Source organism: Schistocerca americana, chromosome 1 (assembly GCF_021461395.2).
Source record: "Schistocerca americana isolate TAMUIC-IGC-003095 chromosome 1, iqSchAmer2.1, whole genome shotgun sequence".
NCBI classification, from domain to species: domain Eukaryota; kingdom Metazoa; phylum Arthropoda; class Insecta; order Orthoptera; family Acrididae; genus Schistocerca; species Schistocerca americana.
In genome coordinates this window covers 1,236,123,501-1,236,145,215 of record NC_060119.1, presented here as the reverse complement: position 1 = coordinate 1,236,145,215, position 21,715 = coordinate 1,236,123,501, and the positions used below count along the sequence as shown (strand labels likewise).

The following is a 21,715-nucleotide window of genomic DNA, read 5'->3' as shown; positions in this document are numbered from 1 at the left end:
GTGAATCTTTTATCTATTGCAGAATCCTTGATTTCCTTTTATACAGACAAGAGAATTGAAAGCATACTGGCTAAATATTCCTATGACACATCTATGGACACTTACAAAGTCACACATTGTGTTCCTTTACATTATACTACTCGACCCTTTCTTCTCCAAACCCTAATGCTGCAGTACACATGACACACTTATTCCATAGCTATGGAAGTATGTATCGCTGTGGAAGTGAGTCCAGTAACTTTACCTATAGAAAGTAGTTACTTCACTCAAGAGTGTAAGACTCATATGGTTCCTTTCACTGCACTCTTTTCTGTGTTCACAATTTCGTTCTTGTTACAAGTTTTAGTCATTTGAAAAGTGTTGTAGTTTCTTTTATGTTTTTTATAAATTCTATAAATTCCCTCAATATGTCTAATTTTAGGAATTGCCTGTTAAGTATAGGTGTAATTAATAGTACACTTTTTGTTATTGGTTCTTACATATTGATTTTCCCATTTTCTGTTTCCCTAAGTATAAGTATCTGACATAATTTTCAGTTAGTTCAGTATATTTTTGGGCTTTTTATACAGAATGGGAATTAGTGCTGAGTGTCTTGCTTTCTTCTTTATTTATAGATTTTGATAAAGGCTAGTTTTGCTGCTACATCTGTGAATCGAACAAACCACCATTACATGCAGCTTTTTCTTATGTGTAACATGTTTTCTAACCAAACACATCTGGTTCCTTTTTAGGCAGAGCTTGTCAGTATGCCTTTGAACTATTTTTATTGATGAAGTAGGTGATTCATTATTGTCAAACACTTTCACAGTATCTGAATAAGCCAATTGCCACTGTGTTAGGCTATTAGCAATTATTTTATAGTAGAAGTTATTATTTATTGACGATTTGAATTAGAGGTTGTTGAAGTAACTTGGCACTGTCTGCTGTTCTTTTAGCTCCAGTCTTACCAAAATAACATAGATTATTGCTACAACTTCTAGTTGTTAATATTTTATTTTCAATTCTGTCTAAATGTGTTGCAGTCAAAATTTGCATAGCTGCTGCCTGGGTTTGCTGAGTCAATGATGTATAGCTTGAATAATTGCCTCTGTTACACTGTTCAAGACATCTGCAAAGTCACTTCATTATCTACAAACTGACCATTGTTCAAGAGATCTTGCTGTGTTATTGTTCAGTTCCTGTACACTGCATGCCATCATAGGAATTACTTTCATTTTGAGATCACAATAGAACACTCACTGAAACACTCAGAAGAACCAATTAATACAAAGATGAAACAATCTGTTGTAGCTGATGTCATATTTTTTGATTAAAGATTACAGTCTTTGCATTTTGTGAGTGACTTGAATTGTTCTACAGTTATCTGCAGTCTATTTATCAGATCACTTATCATTAGATGCAGTAAGTTGAAATCTTATCAAGACTTCGTTGTGATAATTTTGTAGCTAAACGCATCTGTCTTGTAGCTGAACATTTTATTCATTCATTTATTGAGGCAATATTTACCATTATGTAGATATTAAAATGGACTGTGTTACTGCTTTATGAATCTACATATTGTAGAATATACAGTGTTTTCGATTTTAATAGAACTGTTTGAAATGCTTCTCATACACTTATAGCATTTAGCTGCATATGAGGTGGATTTCCACCACTCTCAAGATATAATCTGCATTCTATCTCAATTTAAGGAACTCAGAATAGCTACACTAATTAATAACACTATAATAATATATTTCTCAAACTAATACATTTGAAAACATTGTAAAACTATGACACTGTAATTATTCACAACAATGAAGTAAAATACAATTCAAAATGTGGGGAAGCCAATCTTCATTCATTCATTCATTTATTCATCTTGTTCCCTATAGTCCATCAAGAAATATAACATCCAGGGATGTTAATCAATCAAGGTACACATTTAAGTTAACTGTAAACACTGAACTATTACTAGACCATGTAATACTGTGCTTATATCAACTAAAAATACCTGGTAAACCAGCGAGAAAGCTGCTTTAAAAAGGAGGGGGGGGGGGGGGGGACTGATTACTCAGAAGTACTGAAAGCTACTGTTTTTCTTCTTTGGTCAAATTAATATTTACATCAGTACAATGTCATTTTTCTAAAAAACAGTTACCTCCATCAGTCACAGCAGGGGCCACCAGAGGACACAGTTTTCACTTTTACTCGGTACATGCTATGTATCCTTTCTTGTATCTTTCTAAGACACCACATATGGAGCTATGTTCCCTCCCCACACCATCTCCCCTACTGGTTTCCTTCCAGATCACAAAAGACCAGCAGTGAGACAACTATGTACTAGCAGATGATGTTGATATGTAGTGATTGAAACTTAGCAGGAGATAACATTATGATACAGATAGTTCAATGATTAACATCTGAGAACCAAGAGATCTAAATAATGTATAACATACTGTATGTTGTACATAGTGTAAATAAATATGTTCATGTTTTATTCCTTTATTAAATGTATGTAGTGTTCTAAGCCACCTCATATTAACTACAGACACAATGGATCAGACAAACTCCGACAATTTGTGCTGTGTTTCTCTGTGTCTGTTCGGTATCTCATGTTAGTCATATCTGGTACAGATCTCTCACATTTGGAGAATATTCTAGGATGGGTCACATGAGTGATTTGTTAGAAACCTCCTTTGTAGACTGATTGTAATTTCTTAGTATTCAACTAATAAACTAAAGCCTCTCACCTGCTTTACCTGTGATGGAGCCTATGTGATTGTTCCATTTCTTATCTCTAAAATAAAAAAAAAAAAAAAAAAAAAAGTTGACCAATTCCAACCGTGACTCATTGATATTATAGTCACAGAATACCAGGTATTTTCCATTTTGTGAAGTGCACAATTCTGCATTCTGTACATTTAAAGCAAATTATCAAGCCTTGCACCACTTTGAACCACTTTGAAATCATATCAAGATCTGACTGAATAATTGTGCAGCTCCTTTCAGACAGAACTTCATTCTAAACAACTGCACCATCCCCCAAAAGGCCGAGGTCAGTAATATACAAGATGAAGAGCAAGGATCCCACACACTTCCTTGGGGCATACCTGAAGTTACTTCGACATCTTTTGCTCACTTTCCATCCAACATAACTTGCTGCACCCTACATCATCATCATCATCATCATCATCATCATCATCATTTAAGACTGATTATGCCTTTCAGCATTCAGTCTGGAGCATAGCCCCCTTATAAAATTCCTCCACGATCCCCTATTCAGTGCTAACATTGGTGCCTCTTCTGATGTTAAACCTATTACTTCCAAATCATTCTTAACCGAATCCAGGTACCTTCTCCTTGGTCTGCCCCAACTCCTCCTACCCTCTACTGCTGAACCCATGAGTCTTTTGGGTAACCTTGCTTCTCCCATGTGTGTAACATGACCCCACCATCTAAGCCTGTTCACCCTGACTGCTACATCTATAGAGTTCATTCCCAGTTTTTCTTTGATTTCCTCATTGGACACCCTCCTGCCATTGTTCCCATCTACTAGCACCTGCAATCATCCTAGCTACTTTCATATCTGTAACCTCAACCTTGTTGATAAGGTAACCTGAATCCACCCAGCTTTCGCTCCTATACAATAAAGTTGGTCGAAAGATTGAACGGTGCACAGATAACTTAGTCGTGGTACTGACTTCCTTCTTGCAAAAGAGATTAGATCGTAGCTGAGCGCTCACTGCATTAGCTTTGCTACACCTCGCTTCTAGTTCTTTCACAATGTTGCCATCCTGTGAGAATATGCATCCTAAGTACTTGAAACCGTCCACCTGTTCTAACTTTGTTCCTCCTATTTGGCACTCAATCCGTTTATATTTCTTTCCCACTGACATTACTTTCGTTTTGGAGATGCTAATCTTCATACCATAGTCCTTACATTTCTGATCTAGCCCTGAAATATTACTTTGCAAACTTTCAATCGAATCTGCCATCACAACTAAGTCATCCGCATATGCAAGACTGCTTATTTTGTGTTCACATATCTTAATCTCACCCAGCCAGTCTATTGTTTTCAACATATGATCCATAAATAATATGAACAACAGTGGAGACAGGTTGCAGCCTTGTCTTACCCCTGAAACTACTCTGAACCATGAACTCAATGTACCGTCAACTCTAACTGCTGCCTGACTATCCATGTAAAGACCTTTAATTGCTTGCAAAAGTTTGCCTCCTATTCCATAATCTCGTAGAACAGACAATAACTTCCTCCTAGGAACCCGGTCATATGCCTTTTCTAGATCTATAAAGCATAGATACAATTCCCTGTTCCACTCATAACACTTCTCCATTATTTGCCTAAGCTAAAGATCTGGTCCTGACAACCACTAAGAGGCCTAAACCCACACTGATTTTCATCCAGTTGGTCCTCAACTAATACTCGCACTTTCCTTTCAACAGTACCTGAGAAGATTTTACCCACAATGCTGATTAAAGAGATACCTCTGTAGTTGTTTTCTGTTTCCATGTTTAAAGATTTGTGTGATTACTGCTTTTGTCCAGTCTGATGGAACCTGTCCCGACTCCCAGGCCATTTCAATTATCCTGTGTAGCCATTTAAGACCTGACATTCCACTGTATTTGATGAGTTCCGAATTAATTTCATCCACCCCAGCTGCTTTATTGCACTGCAATCTATTGACCATTTTCTCCACTTCCTCAAATGTGATCCTATTTCCATCATCATTCCTATCCCATTCTACCTCGAAATCTGAAACATTACTGATTGTATTTTCACCTACATTGAGCAACTCTTCAAAATATTCCCTCCATCTGCCCAAGGCATCCACAGGATTCACCAGCAGTTTTCCTGACCTGTCCAAAATACTTGTCATTTCCTTCTTACCTCCCTTTCGAAGACTGCTAATTACACTCCAGAATGGTTTTCCAGCAGCTTGACCCAATGTCTCCAACCTGTTTCCAAAGTCTTCCCAAGATTTCTTCTTGGATGCTGCAATTATCTGTTTGGCTTTGTTTCTTTCTTCAACATAACTTCCTCTGTCTACCTGAGTTCTAGTAAGTAGCCATTTTTGATACGCCTTCTTTTTCCTTTTACCGGCTGCCTTGACTGTGTCATTCCACGAAGCTGTTTGCTTCATCCTACTTTTACACACTACTGTTCCAAGACATTCTTTAGCCACTTCTAGTATTGTGTCCCTGTACCTTGTCCATTCCTTTTCCAGTGACTGTAATTGACTACATTCAACTAACTGGTACCTTTCTGAGATCACTGTTATGTACTTGTGCCTGATTTCCTTATCCTGAAGTTTCTTCACTCTTATCCTCCTACATATGGACCTGACCTCCTGCACTTTCGGCCTCACAATCCCAATTTCACTGCCGATTAAATAATGATCAGTGTCATCAAAGAATCCCCTGAATACATGTGTGTCCCTCACAGCCTTCCCGAATTCCTGATCTGTTATTATATAGTCAATGACAGATCTGGTTACCCTGCCTTCCCAAGTATACCAGTGAATGTTCTTATGTTTAAAAAAGGAGTTTGTGATTACTAAGCCCATATTGGCACAGAAATCCAAGAGTTGTTTCCCGTTCCTGTTGGCCTCCATATCCTCTCCAAATTTACCCATAACCTTTTCATACCCTTCTGTTCGATTTCCAATTCTGGCGTTAAAATCACCCATGAGCAGAACCCTGTCCTTGTCCTTTACTCTAACAACTACATCACTGAGTGCCTCATAAAAACTATCCATCTTATCTTGATCTGTCCCTTCACAATGCGAATATACTGAAACAATCCTAATTTTCTTGCTAGACACTGTCAAGTCTATCCACATCAGTCGTTCATTTACATACCTTATTGCAACTACGCTGGGTTCCATTTCTTTCCTGATGTAAAGCCTTACACCCCATTGTGCTATTCCTGCTTTGATTCCTGACAGGTAGACCTTGTATTCTCCCACTTCCTCTTCTTTCTCACCCCTTACCCGAATGTCACTAACAGCTAAATCGTCCAGCCCCATCTAACTTGCAGCCTCTGCCAGCTCTACCCTACTTATTAAAAAATCACCTGTCCTGTCGCAGATTTTGCTAGATACCCCATACCATTTTACTTTTGATAATAAGCATAGATACGCTTCTGAGTCAAATACTTTTTGCAAGTTGAGAAATACTGCATCTACCTGACTCCCTTGATCCATTGAGTTCAGCATTTCATGTGAGAAAAGTGCGCGTTTGGTTTCACATGATAGATGTTTTTGAAAACCATGCTTGTTGGTGTGGAGAAGATCATTCTTTTTCAAGATAACTCATTATGTTTGAGCTCAGAATATGTCCTAAGTTTCCACAAAAAGTCATTGTCAAAGATATTAGATGGTAATTTTGTGGACCACTTGCGTTACTTGATTTGTAAACAGATGTGATCTGTACTTTCTCCCAACAACTGGGCATAGGTTTTTGTTTGAGTGATTTACAGTGGATTATAGATAAAAGAGGGGGTAACTCAGCCACAAATTCAACACAGAATCTGATAGCACTTGTGCTTCGTTCAGTTTTAACGATTTCAGCTCTTTGTCAATGCCACTGACATTAATACCCATTTCAATCATCTTTGCAATGGCATAAAGATTGTTTTGGTGCAATCTCCTGTGTTTTTCTTTGCAACGGAGAAGTTTAAAATTGAGTTAAACATTTCTGCCTTTGCTTTGCTACCTGAAATTTCATTTCTTGTCTCATCTGTGAGTGTCTGGATCCTAACTTTGGCTCCCCTATCAGTGTTTACATAAAATCAGAATTTATTTGGGTTTTGTGAAAGATAATTCTACAATATTTTGGTACACTAGTCATTGAAGGCTTCTGCATTGTTCTCTTGGCAGCCTAACATGTTTCCCTTTGCTTTGTTTAATACCTGTTTGCGGTAGTCTCCTTGTCTTTAGAGGTTTCTTTACAGTGACTGTATACCATGGAGCATTCCTTCCACCATGAATTGCTCTTCTGGGTGCATTCTGTCCAGTGCATAATCAAATATTCTTTTAAAGTTGAGTCGTGGTTCATCTGCCAGCTCCTGTCCTGAGCTGAAAGTTTCAAGTTCCTCGTGGAGCTATGACATTGTTGCATCTTTATTGAGTCTGCTGAATTATATAAGTCTTTCTGCTTGTTGCAGGTGTCCTTTGTACTTTGCAATCATTGTTACTATAACTGACCCAAACTTGCTGATACCAGTTCCATTGTCAACAACCTCAAAGAGATCAGGTCTGTGTGTTGCCATTAGATCTAATATATTTACATCGTGAGTGGGGTTCAGAACTACCTGTTCTAGGTAGTTTTCAGAGAAGGCAATTAGTAGTGTCTCGCTGGATATCTTGTCATGCCCACAACAAAACTTTAGGTATCCCTATTGATTGTTGGATGATTAATGTCTCCTCCAATGGTTACATTATGATGGGGGAACTTACACTCTACTGAACTGAGATTTATTCTAAAATTTTAACCTACATGAAGAGGTGAGTCTGGTGGTACATACAAGGATACAATTACAATTTTTTCGTCATCTCTGATACTGAGTCTTGCCCAAACTATCTCACATGTAGCTTCAATTTCTATATTGGTAGAGTTGAGTGTCTTGTGTACTGTCACAAACACCCCGCCTCCGTTTCCCATTAGCCTCACCTTTCCATTTGCACTTTAAATTTTCCCAAAAATCTCACTGCTGTCAACTTCAGGTTTGAACCAGTTTCCTGTACCTGTCTTATGTGAGCTTCACAGGTTTTTAGTAGCTCTTTAAGTTCTGGCACTTCTTTGCAAATGCTTCGGCAGTTAACCGCTAGGAATTTAATGCTATATCGACCTGGGGTGAATGGGGCTGCTATACTGTAGAGGTAGTGAAGTGGCGTGTTGTTTAGACAGGGGCTAGGAAAACTCTGCTGCAAGATAAACATATTTTATTTGATCTCGAAGTACAATATTGAAGTGCTGCGATGCCCCCAGATATGTCCTCTGCAGGCTCGTGGTCTACCTGCAGTGCCACAGACTTTGGAAGGTCATGATAGTAGGATGGCCATTTGACTTCATGTCCTACTTTGCTGACACTGTTTACCCCACTTGGCAGTGTGTGCCTGAGTTAACAGTTTTTATAACTGTGACAGGTCTGGTGGAGATGGCTGACCAGACCACTGTCATCTGCTTCCTGGCCCATAGCGTGATAGAGACTTGTGTGGACCTGATGTTGTGGAGGGTGCTGCACATAACTGTGCTTGAATCGGAAGGTATTTGTAGTGAATAATGACATGTGTGTTGTGCTGATACACTGCTTTGAAGCATGTTAAACTCAACACCCTTGTGTCTCAGTCGTGTGGAAATACTCCGGGTGTTGGTTCATAGTTGCATGGTCTTTCTGCAATATCACGATGATGGTGCAGCTTGGCAGAGCCACCTTGTGGTGTACGGACAGGATCATTTGTGAAAGTACATGTCAACACCTCTGCTCTTGCCTCCTTGCTTTACATTAGTGGAGTTGCTTTTCACTCAATAATGCCTAAAGTAGTAACGGTGCTACATACCTCCCCTCTGTCGGAAGACCCGGGCCCCTTGTCTGAACCCATGACTAGTCTGCAGCTAAAGACTTCACATACATAGTTACAACATAATTATATATAGTTGTCCTCCTACATTAAGCAACAAATTTCAGAATCCCCGCATTCCCTCTATGATTCTTAGCCCATCTGCTCGTCCATCCATATTTATGCTACTACATAAAACCTCTGGTCTCCTTTGAGCTACCTCATAAGTATTACCCCCTCCAAAACACTAAACTACTACTTACATGAATATCCATTCATCATACTCTTATGGTGTCTTGTGCAGTAACCAACAATGCTCATTTTAACACCACACAGGGTCCTTGTCTTCTGACTTACAATTAATTACATACTTCAATACGTCTCTCTTATTATTATATCCAGGGTTTCGATTACCTCTCATCGTGCCCTGAAATGAGAAATGTCATGCCCACTATCCTTCTCACCTGCTGTCCACCGAACCTACACAATATACTCGTCCATCCTTACACAACCCCTGCTCCCAATCCCTTACCTCATGGCTCATACCCCTGTAATAGACCTAGATGCAAGACCTGTCCCATACATCCACCCACCACCATGTACTCCAGTCTGGTCACTAATGTCACCTATCCCATCAAAGGAAGGGCTACCGGTGAAACCAGTCATGTGATCTACAAGCTAAGCTGCAACCACTGTGCTGCATTCTATGTAGGCATGACAACCAACAAGCTGTCTGTCCGCATGAGTGGCCACTGACAAACTGTGGCCAAGAAATAAGTGGACCGCCCTGTTGCTGAACACATTGCCAAACATGATATCCTTCATTTCAATGACTGCTTCAAAGCCTGTGCCATATGGATCCTTCCCACCAACACCAGCTTTTCTGAATTGCGCAGGTGGGAACTTTCCCTGCAATACATCCTACATTCCCGTAACCCTCCTGGCCTCAACCTTCGTTATTAGCTGTTCTCATCCATCTGGCCCCTACCCTGCTCCCATTCCAGCACTACACAGCCGTCATTCTCCACCACACCCAACCTTTTATATTTTATTTTATTATTTATTTCTCTCTATTTCTCTCCTCTTGTGCTACTTCCCACCCCTCCCCCCTCCCCACCTCTCCCATGTCCGCCGCCCAGCCTGCAGCACTTCACTGTCCGCCACCCCCACCATACTATCCCTCCCCCTCACCGCCCCAGTCTCCTCCTTTCCCCCACCCAGTCGCCACTTCCATCATGCGCTAGTGCTGCCGCTTGCAGTGTGCTTTCAGTTGTGTGTGTGTGTGTGTGTGTGTGTGTGTGTGTGTGTGTGTGTGTTGTTGGCAAAGGGCATTGGCCAGAAGCTTTAAGTGTGAAAATCTTTTTGTTGTGCCTATCTGCGACTCAGCATCTCTGCTATATGGTGAGTGGCAACTTTCCTTCTCATAATATTGAAATATTTTGTTGGGTGGACATGGGATCACGTAAGTCATGTGCTACAAAGTGCCATGTTCAGAAACACATCTTGAACACTGTACTCCAAATCACTTGTGCTTGCACCAGTATTGTGCTCTTGTCTTCAGATCAGCCACAGATCACCATTTGTCCTACCTTACAGAGTGGACAAGCCTTCGAACTCACAGTCTGTCATGAAGGGTGGATGTCCAACACTTTGTTACTTACTTGTGCTTTCACTGTCCTCCAGCCACGTATGACAGAGGCTTATGGCAGTAGTATATGAACAGTGAACCAGCTTAATCATTTCCAAGATGCTTCTGTCCAGGTCTTAGGCCACAACAACAAGACCTTTGTCAGAGTTGTTTATTATAGTGGATTTCATCAGTAGAAAGATTTTTCATTCATCTCTGCTGTATTTATATGTTTTCCTTACCACATCAGGAACTCGGAATGCCATCAAGTAGCATTAAATCTTGCAGTGAGCAGTGATCATAAATTTTTGTCTTGTCCATCTGTATATTAACTGTATATCTACTATAACTTGAATGATAGGTGTTGTTAAAAAACTTCTGCTTACAAGTCTGGAGTAAGTATGAAAGTGCTGGTGGCCAGTGGACCACGGTCAGTCCCTTGTGTGTGGCTATAGCTGACATAATTGTGTCTATTTGTTTTATCCTCTGGATACTAATCGTGGGCAGTGATATGCTCCACTTCTATGGTGACGAAATTCACTGGTTTTTAAAATTTCAGGACAAAAGAAACTTTCACATGACTGGTCACAGCCAAGTGACATAGCTTGAGGAAACTTGGACCGTACATAAAAAGAGCTGCTACAGTATAGTACATAAGGTAACTGAAAGAAATAAGCAATCAAGTGAACAGATTAGAATTCTATTCAAAGATAATAATTACACTGAAGTCACCTTGATTCACGATGGTCCCCTGGATATTACCGAAGGTGGGACGTGATTCTGAACCCATTGACTGTGGCTGACTACTACTGCATTCCAACTGCGCCGTGCCCTGGGTGCGATTGACTGCCACAGCAGTTCACCACTGCCATGCCCCAGGTGCTGCCAAATACTGTAGAAGTTCTGAGATGTTCGCTCGCCTATAGTGTAGCTGCGCTTGAATAAGACGTCTGTTTGTTTGCAGCGCCACTGGCGGACTCTCTCCACACCTTATCGCTTGCTCTAACTGCAACACATGGCATTTCAATATGCAGAACACGACTATATTTGACAATGATGTCAGCACTTTTGGCGGACCCTCACAGCCGTTGTACGAGTGATTTGCTTTAGGCACAACAGATGACACGACTGTGATTTCTGTCGAACTGCAGTTTCGCACCTTTCTGCAAGAGACTATCCTTGGTTCAGACATCAGTCACCTGTTATTCGCTTGTGTTTGCATAGTGAATTTACATATTGTGATGACATGTAAAAAGCTCCTCGCCTCCGAAGAGGTAATACAGATGTTGATGGAGAGTGACTCTGAAGGATCGCTGTGCTCATCAATAAACAGCGATTCAGGTGAAGAAGTCTCTTACAAATAGTTCACAATCTACAGACGTTGTTGATTTTCATTCATTTCCGTCTGTAATTACTAGTGCAAAGCCTACTACATCGAGAGGAAGTTCACAGCTGGTTTTTTTCTATTCAACACTCATCATCTTCAAATGAAGATGCACAGTGACCCACAAGGATGACAGAAAACAAATGGAGCAATAAAAAACTTTTTATTCTTGTTTTGAGAGAGTAGTAAGTCACTTTTGTGAACGTCTTTATTTGTATGTACATTATAGTAAAAATGCACCTCACTCAAAAATGAAGTGTAAATATTGTAAATAAATACCCCAATTCATCCAAAGCCAGTCCAAAGGCCAGAACAAAATAGAAAGCTGAAAAACTGCAAGCGTGTTGGAAGCATTGCACGTGGCGAGCGCGCCAGATGCATTCAGCACCCAGCGCACGGCGAGTGGCGTGACAATGCAGCACACAAATTGCAACAGCCAGTGTTGCGCATAGCAGTCAAAGGATTAATAGTGTGTGTGATCACCACGGTCAATAACACATGTTCTGTAATGTGCTCCCATGCTGGTCACATGGTTGGTAAGGGATTCTTGTGGTAGGCTGTTCTATTCCTCCACTAGCGCGGTGGACAACAGCTGCATCATTGTTGATGTGTGTGTACATGCTGCAATATCTTTCTCTTCAAGAATTGCGCATGTACTTGGTAAAATTTTAAGTCAGGAGAACAGGCAGGGCTGTCAATTTTTTCTCATTCCGAGAGATTCTCAATGTTTGCCGTTTGATGTGGTTGGGAATTATATCATCCATAAAAATTGGCAAGTAAGACTCACGCACTGAGAGTTCCTTGCAAATTTTATATATGGGAATTGAGAATTTCAACAATTTTTGCCTGATTTAAATATAGAAACTTGCAAGATATTGGTCCCAGAAATTCCAACACCATATCAAAATATCTACAGTAGCTCCTCATACTAAAATGGACATACAAAGAGAAGCGAGCAGAGGACCTCAGTTTAGGTATTTAGATGTAGAAGACTTATTAAAACACCTTTATTTACTTACTAAAACATCACTACAACTTACAACTCACGTTTGAATGCAGTAATGTATGTGTATTATGCTTTTGAGAGATGATGAATGCAGTGAATTTCTAATGGCAAAAAGTTATTTTTATGTTATATAATTACAGTTTAACAATTTTCAGATTGTTTTGCTTTACTTGTACTGTGAAACCTTGCTTCTTACAAAATTTCATGATTCTAGTTCAGCGGGAAGTACCCTGTAGCTTTTTGATGTGAGTTTTTGAGTATCACAATATATAACATAAATATCCACATATTGTGATTGCATTGACACAGAAGTTTAAAATTTTTACATCAAAATTTTTACAGTAGACCGTAATATGTGACATAAATTTGAACTTGATATGTGTACCCCTTCCTGAGAAAAAGAGCTGTAAATAGTTGGACAGTCAGACAGACTACAACAAGGTGAACCTATAAGGGTTTCTGTTTTACAGACTGAAGCATGGAACCCTAAAAATAAAGTCAAGGTTGAATGCACCACTAAAAAGATCCACATAGGGAAGGAGTACACTGTCACAATACCATTGAGCATTGAGTGCACCATCTTCAAAGGTTTGGAGTTCAATATTTCCATGTAACGTTAACTGAGATGACAAATGCCAGGGGCACTTCCTAACATCGTGTCAGACCTTTTGCACAGCATAGTGCAGCAACTCAATGTGGCACGAACTCACCAAGTCGTTGGAAGTCCCCTGAAGAAATATTGACCCATGCAGCCTCTATAGCCATCCATTATTGCAAAAGTGTTGCAGGTGCACGATTTTGTGCATGAACTGAACTTTTAATTATATACCATGAATGAGATTTGGGTTGCCAGATCATTCTCTTGAATTGTCCCCAATGTTCTTCAAACCAATGACAAACAATTGTAGCCTGGTGATATGGCGCACTCTCATCTACAAAAATTCCATTTTTTATTTTACTCCAAGGAGCCAAACATTACCATTTCTAGTCAATGAGTGGTTCAGTTGGACCAGAGGACCCAGTCCATTCCATGTAAACACAGCCTACACCATTATCGAGCTACCATCAGCTTGCAGAATGCATTGTTGACAGCTCAGGTCAGTGGCTTCATGGGACCTGCACCACACTTGAACCCCATCATTAGCTCTTACCAACTGAAATTAGGACTCATCTGACCAGACCACAGTATTCCAGTCGTCTGGGTCCAACCTGTATGGTCACTATCCAAGAAGAAATGCTGCAGGTGATGTCATGCTGTTAGCAAAGGCACTTGCATTGGTTGTCTGATGCCATAGCCCTTTAATGCCAAGTTCCCCACACTGTCCTAATGGGTAATATATCATATTTTCCACATTGATTTCTTGCAGTGTTGCTTGTCTGTCACCAGTGACAACTCTACTCAAACACCCCTGCTCTCGGCTGTTAAGTGAAGGCTGTCAGCCTCTGTATTGTCTGTGGTGAGGGGTAATGCCTGAAATTTGGTATTGTTGTCACACTCTTGACACGGTTACTTGGAATATTGTATTCCCTAACGATTTCTGAAATGAAATACTCAATGCGTGTAGCTCCAAATACCATTCTGCATTCAAAGTTTCTTAGTTTGTGTTGTGCAACAATAATCATGTTGGAAACCTTTTCACATGAATTGCCTGAGTACAAATGACAGCTCTGCCAATGCACTGAGCTTTTATACCTCATATATGCAATGCTACTGCCATCTGTATGCGTATCACTATCCCATGGCTTTTGTCACCTCATTGTATGTCTCAACACACCATAACACCTGGACTACCAAAATAGTCATGTTTGACTTTGTTCGTGGGTGCATTATATGTTCTCACCTCTCACCTCTCCATGCACAGGAAACAATGCTCTTGGCACCATCGCAAACTGTGCCACCGATGTGCAGGTATCCCAGAAAATAATTGACTGATCGTTGGGAATAGAGACCATCCCAGGCAGCTTCCATACCACTGTGGAGCATGAGACTCCACGCCTTGCGGTAGTATTAAATATGGTTGCAGTAGCACCCACTGTTTGATGTGGGTCTCTTCTTGTCTGTTGCAAAATGTGCCAGTATCTGCTGCTGTAAGTTGACCTTCAGGCAGCAGTGCCTGTGGTTTGGAACACTCTCCATGCACAGGAAACAATGTCGTCAGTGATACCAAACTCCTGGGCTGCACTTATCACACTTTGTCATTCTTTCAGTTTCCCCATGATACTACCCCATGCGAAGCCATACAGATATTGTCTCCAGCTCATGTAGTGAAGAACACCTCAACATGGCACGTAACTGCTCACTAGGCCTGTAAATGCTCACTAATTGACGCACACACTTGTAACTGCTCACTAGGCCTGTAAATGCTCACTAATTGACACACACACACTTTATTCCTCTCCCTTCAACTACTTTGTGTTACGGGGCCAGCTGCATTTAGTGCAGTGTCATGCCATGTGATTTCCAGCTTTCTGTGCATGACTGGGACACATCTGGAAAGATGTTACCACACTTTCTTTCATTTTCACCAGGCAGTTAATATGTTTGGTACTTCATCTGCCTTTGCAGGCAGTGTATTATCTATGTAGTGGAACTTATAGATTTGGTGATGATCATATTAGTGCACTGTTTGAGTGCAATCTCATGAGTTTGTTTGAATGATGCTGCTTTTACATTAACTTAGTGATGTGTTGATTTCACATTCTGAATTTTTATAATTTACTTTAAGTTGTAGTACAATTAAAGCCACTGAATGAAGGGAATAGTCAACACTGTGATATACCTGTGCAGAGAGGCTTACAGATTATGAAAGACAATCGTTCATCAGTATTAATACTTGTAAATGAACCAATGCTTGTGAATTTCACATACCACATTCTGTGTTATTTAAACATTACTGATTTTTTTTTTTTATGAACTCACAGCTAGAATACGGCATGTACCATATGTGTTCACAGCGGCGGGTCAGTAATTTGCTAAGTGTGTGCAACTCCACACCACATTTTTATCAGGGTTGTAAACCTGCAAGGTAGACTTCAAATTTCTGAGTGTTGTGTGTAGGTTATGGATTACCTGTCTTAATTTTTCATATTCTCTTTACTGATTTCACAGTTAGTCATCATGAGAGTATAACAGAAATGATCTGCAAACCAGTGGGAGACACTACAGGGGAGGCACTGTACACCATGTAGAACCTTAGTCCCAGCATTCCATGAGCCAGCACACTAATACAAATCAAGAGCCATATCACATCCTGCAGCTTATCTCTCATCTAATGACGATAAGGGAAAAATTGGAGATGTTCATATCTCTGTAGAAGGGTATCAACAATCGTTTTTTCTTGTGCGCTGTCTGCAAATGGAACACAAAAGTTGAAAATCACTCTAGTGCATCTACTTCCAACACGGGAAAAGGTACAATGGATTGTGGAGTACAATAATAAACGAACAATGTAGCATCAACTTTTTGTATTATGAAGCAACTTCTTTAGAATGTATATAAAGACAGTATTATACGCGGTGGGTAAACTGAATGACATTGCATTGCTTTAAACAGACTGACCTTATATTCAGGAAAATGTTGGCTCTAATTCCATCAGACCATCCTGATTTAGGTTTTATGTGGAGTGGAAGGGGTATGGAGGATTGTACAGAGTGTATCAAAAAGAATCATCCGATTTGGCATGTCTATATTTCTGAAACTAGTAAACATATACAATGAATTTTGTTTTTGATGAACAGGAAACAAAAAAAGTTTTTTTTTCATATCTTTTCATAGGTGTTCAAAATGCACCCCTTGAGATGCATGGCATATGCCTATGCGGTATCAGATTGTTCCCACACTGCAGCGAGCATGTCTTGAGTTGCTGCTTCCACAGCCGCTGTTATGCGATGTCTCAGTTCATTCATTGTTGTTGGTAATGGAGGCACATAAACAGAGTCTTTTATAAATCCCCACAGGAAATAATCAAGTCTGTGGCCTTGGAGGCCAGTAATGTAAGGCTGAATCATTTGGTCCATTGCAACCGATACATTGCTCAGTAATCCTTTGATTTAAAAATTCCAGCACTTCCAGATTCCAGTGTGATGGTGCCCCATCCTGTTGGTAAATCAGTCTCCAACTGTGGGAGAAGAAAGTTGTCAACCATATTGAGATATGTGCTTCCTGTAACAGTGTTCTCGGCAAAGAAAAGTGGAGCCTACACCTTTCCCCGTGAAACTGCACAAAACTATTTAATTTTGGAGAGTCCCTCTCATGTTGTACAACTTCATGTGGTTGTTCCGTACCCCATATTCTCACATTATGACAGTTCATCTTTCCATTTAAAAGGAATGTTACCTCTTCACTAAACACTAAGTGTGGAAGAAAACTGTCATATCTTGCCAAGAACAAAACTACAGAACTCCACACATTGTTGTTTATCACTTTCATGAAGAACTTGCATAGCTGAATTTCGTGTAGTTTCATATGTAAATGTCAACGCAACACATGCCAGATGGACATCAGGGCATGTTGAGGTGTCAAGCTGTATGTTGAACGGGTTTCTGCGAACTCCTTGTGAAACCATGATGGATGCGTTATATGTCTGTGTCAGACACTCTGGGGCAACCCAGCGATTTGCCTATACACAAACAACTTGTTTCTTCGAACTGTTCTTGCCATTGTCCAGTGCTCTGTGCTGTAAGAGGGTCCATAGCATACCTAGGACTAAAGTCACCCTGAACAGTTATTACTAACCTGCACTGTGCAAAATATAGAACACAAAATGCCTTCTGTTGTCCCAACATCATTTTTATTAGAACTATTCCTACTGAGTGGGAACCACGTAAAACTCGAGAGTATGCTTTTTCCTAGAGTATGTTGTTCTTGCTCATATCTCAAGTAACATAATACTTACGATTTTTTAAAATCGGATGATTCTTTTTGATACACCCTGTATATTGAATAATATATGTTTGTAAAGATTACAGGTATGGGCATTTAAATGCTCTGCATTAAAGTGTGGCATGAAAATGATGGTATTGAGAGATGTAGAAACGTAATTGCCCTCAGATATGTTACTTTGGATCATTGCATCTTTTTTATTATTTCATGGAAAAGTAGAAATTATTTTTGAATATTCTGTATTATGGACTTTTTAGTCTCTCTTATTTGCCACTTTATGGAATTTGAGTAAAATAAATTTATGTACTTCATTGCAGAGTATGGAGAACTCCTTTATTATTATTTTCAATGCACATAAACTATTTTGGAACTTCGGAAACTTTGAATAATACCACTAGCATATCACTCAAGCCATGGAAGCAATTGAAATTATAAGTAATATATTTGGAGAAGATGTCGTGCTATTACATCAGCTGCTGTCAGTATATGACATGCCTAATAAATCTCGGTGAGTTGAAATTTGTGATCCTTTACTTTAATACTAAAATAATGAGAACCAGATTTGAAGATACTCAGATTACTAGTAGATTTTCAAATGTTATCTATTGATGACCTCTCATTGTTGATTTGCCCCAATTTGTATCATACTACTTCTTTCTTGTCCCATGGTTCTTCTTGTTTAGTAGTTGAACAGTCCTATTTACATTAAAAAAAAGGAACCAGGAATTTTTGTCTCTGATGGCTTTAGTTAGTATATCTTTCTTTGTGTCTATATCTTTGGTAAAGGTTTCTTTATCGATAATAAGCTGATCCACTGAGTGTTTATGTCTATTAAGCAATTTTTTATTTCTTTCAGTATTTAGTCTTGTGACTTCCATTTTGTTGTTTTCTTTTATAAGTAAGATGTCTATCTGTCAATAGCTTAAATTGTAAATCTTTTGTCTCTCTCCCTACTCTCTCGTCTCTCCCTACTTTTTCCTCTTCTGCCCTCTTTGCACACTCTGCTCCGTCATCTGACCAACCCTTCGTCTCTCTCTCTCTCTCTCTCTCTCTCTCTCTCTCTCTCTCTCTCTCTCTAGAAAGTATAGGTGTGGGTGCATGTGCACCAGCACCTCTCTCTCCTTTTCTTTCATTATGTCACTTTACCCCGCTATCATTCCCCATTCCAGTTTCTCTCTGAATGTATAATATAGATTGTATACCAAAAATCCTATGTCATTATCATCAAAAGTAATAGTTGCAAAGTTGACAATCTTATTTCAGTACTGCAGTTTACCTGAGAACAATCAGTCAATGGCTGGAAGATGCTCTGAACAATATGAAAATGGATACTGATGAAAACATTCATTTTTGTGACAAACGTGAAGGGAGACTAGGTCCCTCTCATGTTTGTTTTGACATAGCATCTCACGTTGGACTCTTCGTGCTTGGATCAGACAGACTTAGTGTAAATTCCCAAGGAAATTTTAGTACAATACGTGCAAATGTCTGTCTTTACAAAGGTAACAATCTATTTTATTTCCAGCAAATTATGTTATAATATGTCTGATAATGCCATATTTGGAGACACGTTTATATGTCACTATCATTGCTAGAGCATGACATCCTGACAGCATACTGTTTTGTTTTAGGTAAATGGCAATACGAAGTACAGCTAGGATCCAAAGGTGTTATGCAGATTGGCTGGGCCACAAATAATTGCAGATTTACTCAGGAAACAGGTGTAGGTGAGTAGTGCTTGATTATTTTTTCTCTCTTCTGTAAAGATTTTTGAAACAGATAAGTGAGAATCAGCAGCTTCATTTGGTATGTGTTGTCATGAAGAGCCATAAGTGTCATTCTTGAGGTTATTGCAGCATTGTTCCTGTATAGAAATATCCCGAGAATATTTAGATAATATTGTAGCCCAAGATCTATTCATGTATTGTAAAATAACAAATGGTGAGTTAAGTTAAAAAACCCAAGATCTAGTGATATATTGTAAAATAAGAAATGGTGGGTTCTACATCTACATTTATACTCTGCAAGCCACCCAACGGTGTGTGGCGGAGGGCACTTTATGTGCCACTGTCATTACCTCCTGTTTCTGTCCCAATTGCGTATGGTTCACAGGAAGTACGACTGCCGGAAAGCCTCCATGTGTGCTCGAATCACTCTAATTTTACATTCGTGATCTCCTTGGGAGGTATAAGTAGGGGGAAGCAATATATTCAATACATCATCCAGAAACGCACCCTCTCGAAACCTGGACAGCAAGCTACACCGCGATGCAGAGCGCCTCTCTTGCAGAGTTTGCCACTTGAGTTTGCTAAACATCTCCGTAACGCTATCACGCTTACCAAATAGCCCTGTGACAAAACGCGCCACTCTTCTTTGGATCTTCTTTATCTCCTCTGTCAACCCGATCTGGTACAGATCCCACACTGATGAGCAATACTCAAGTATAGGTCGAACGAGTGTTTTGTAAGCCACCTCCTATGTTGATGGACTACATTTTCTAAGGACTCTCCCAATGAATCTCAACCTGGTACCCGCCTTACCAACAATTAGTTTTATATGATCATTCCACTTCAAATTGTTCCGCACGCATACTCCCAGATATTTTACAGAAGTAACTGCTACCAGTGTTTGTTCCGCTATCATATAATCATACAGTAAAGGATCCTTCTTTCTATGTATTCGCAATACATTACATTTGTCTATGTTAAGGGTCATTTGCCAGTTAAATTTTTGCATGTTCTGTCGATCTTATTCACGACAACTCACAATGATGTAGAACGTGTCAGTAGGCTTACAAATAAAGTAAAATTCTGTATGAAAACAAGGCTACATGCTGGATATTTACATAACTGAATTTGTCTTTCTGTTTTAGCTTTCTTTAAAATACAAGAAACTTTGGCAAATGTAATCCAACAAAATACATGCTATACATTCAGTAATTCCTGCATGGTGTAGGCATTGTGGAGCAGAAACTTTCAACCACCCTTAATACACAAGGGGGTTTATCAAATGTTTTTATGGCTGCATGCTCCATTCCTTTCTGCACAAGAGTGATGTTAAGTTGTGGATAGGGGAGACTATTTAGATTTCTACTGTTATATTTATGAGTGCTACCACAATAGAGGGGTATCTTTGAGAGGCCAGTAAAATGTGTGGTTCTGGAGAGGGGCACAGCCTTTTCATTAGTTTCAAGGGCAACAGTATGGATGACTGACTGATCAGGCCTTGTAACATCAACCAGAACATCCTTGCTGTGCTGGTTCTGCGAACAGCTGAAAGCTAGTGGAAACCAGAGCCATAATTTTTACTGAGGGCATGCAGCTCTACTCTATGATTAAATGATGATGGCGTCCTTGTGGGTAAAATATTCAGTAGGTAAAATAGTCCCCCATTCGCGTGTCTGGGCTGGGACTACTCAGAGAATGCCGTTATCAGGAGAAACAAAACTGAATTCCATGGAATATTAGATCCCTTAATCGGGCAGGCAGGTTAGAAAATTTAAAAAGGGAAGAGGATAGGTTGAAGTTAGATACAGTGCGAATTAGTGAAGTTCAGTGGCAGGAGGAACAGGATGTCTGGTCTGGTGCATACAGGATTATTAATATGAAATCAAATAGGGGTAATGCAGGAGTAGATTTAATAATGAATAAGAAAATAGGAATGTGGATAAGCTATTCTGAGCAGCATAGTGAATGCATTATCATTGCCCAGATGGACATGAAGTGCATGCCTACCACAGTTTATATGCGAAATGGCTCTGCAGATAATTAGATAAAAGAAATTACAGGGTTAAGACAGATAGCTTGACTTGTGGGATTGAATTGGAGCTATTGTTTTGTACCATCATTCCCAGAATTGAGTTAGCCTCTGTTTGGAGCCAAGTGAATGGCTTAAACCTAGTCTTAGACAATTCTGTGTCAATCTTGGATGCAGATATCTTGAGCTCGTCTATGGGGTCGAGAAATGTAAGACTCCGCTGTAATGGGTCAGGCATGCACTACGTCTAGGAATCAGCTATCAGTGTAGGGGTTTTAGGATAGGGAAATCTCTTCATAGGCCGGAAAAGACGTATTCTGGATCTGGACAGAGAAGCATTCATCATAGCAGATTGAAGGAAGAAAATGTTAAAGTAGTATTACGTAACTGCAGGAGCATCTGTGGAAAGGTTCTGGAAGTAGTATCACTTGTAAACAGTAGCATAGGGACAGAAAGCTGGCTGAAACTATATGTCAATAGTAATGAAATTCTAGAC

The 21,715-nt window shown here is 39.7% G+C and overlaps 1 protein-coding gene across 2 annotated transcripts in view; it reads left to right on the top strand.

The window, feature by feature from the left end:
• The window catches only part of LOC124620048 (E3 ubiquitin-protein ligase RNF123-like), a 159,358-nt gene that overhangs the window by 2,388 nt on the left and 135,255 nt on the right, over positions 1–21,715 (top strand). For both annotated transcript variants that reach the window (XM_047146724.1, XM_047146716.1), the window contains exons 2-4: positions 17,781–17,971; positions 18,727–18,965; positions 19,095–19,190. In XM_047146724.1, the coding sequence (XP_047002680.1) occupies positions 17,877–17,971; positions 18,727–18,965; positions 19,095–19,190 (430 nt within the window). In that variant the 5' untranslated portion in view covers positions 17,781–17,876. The remainder of the gene's footprint in view (positions 1–17,780; positions 17,972–18,726; positions 18,966–19,094; positions 19,191–21,715) is intronic.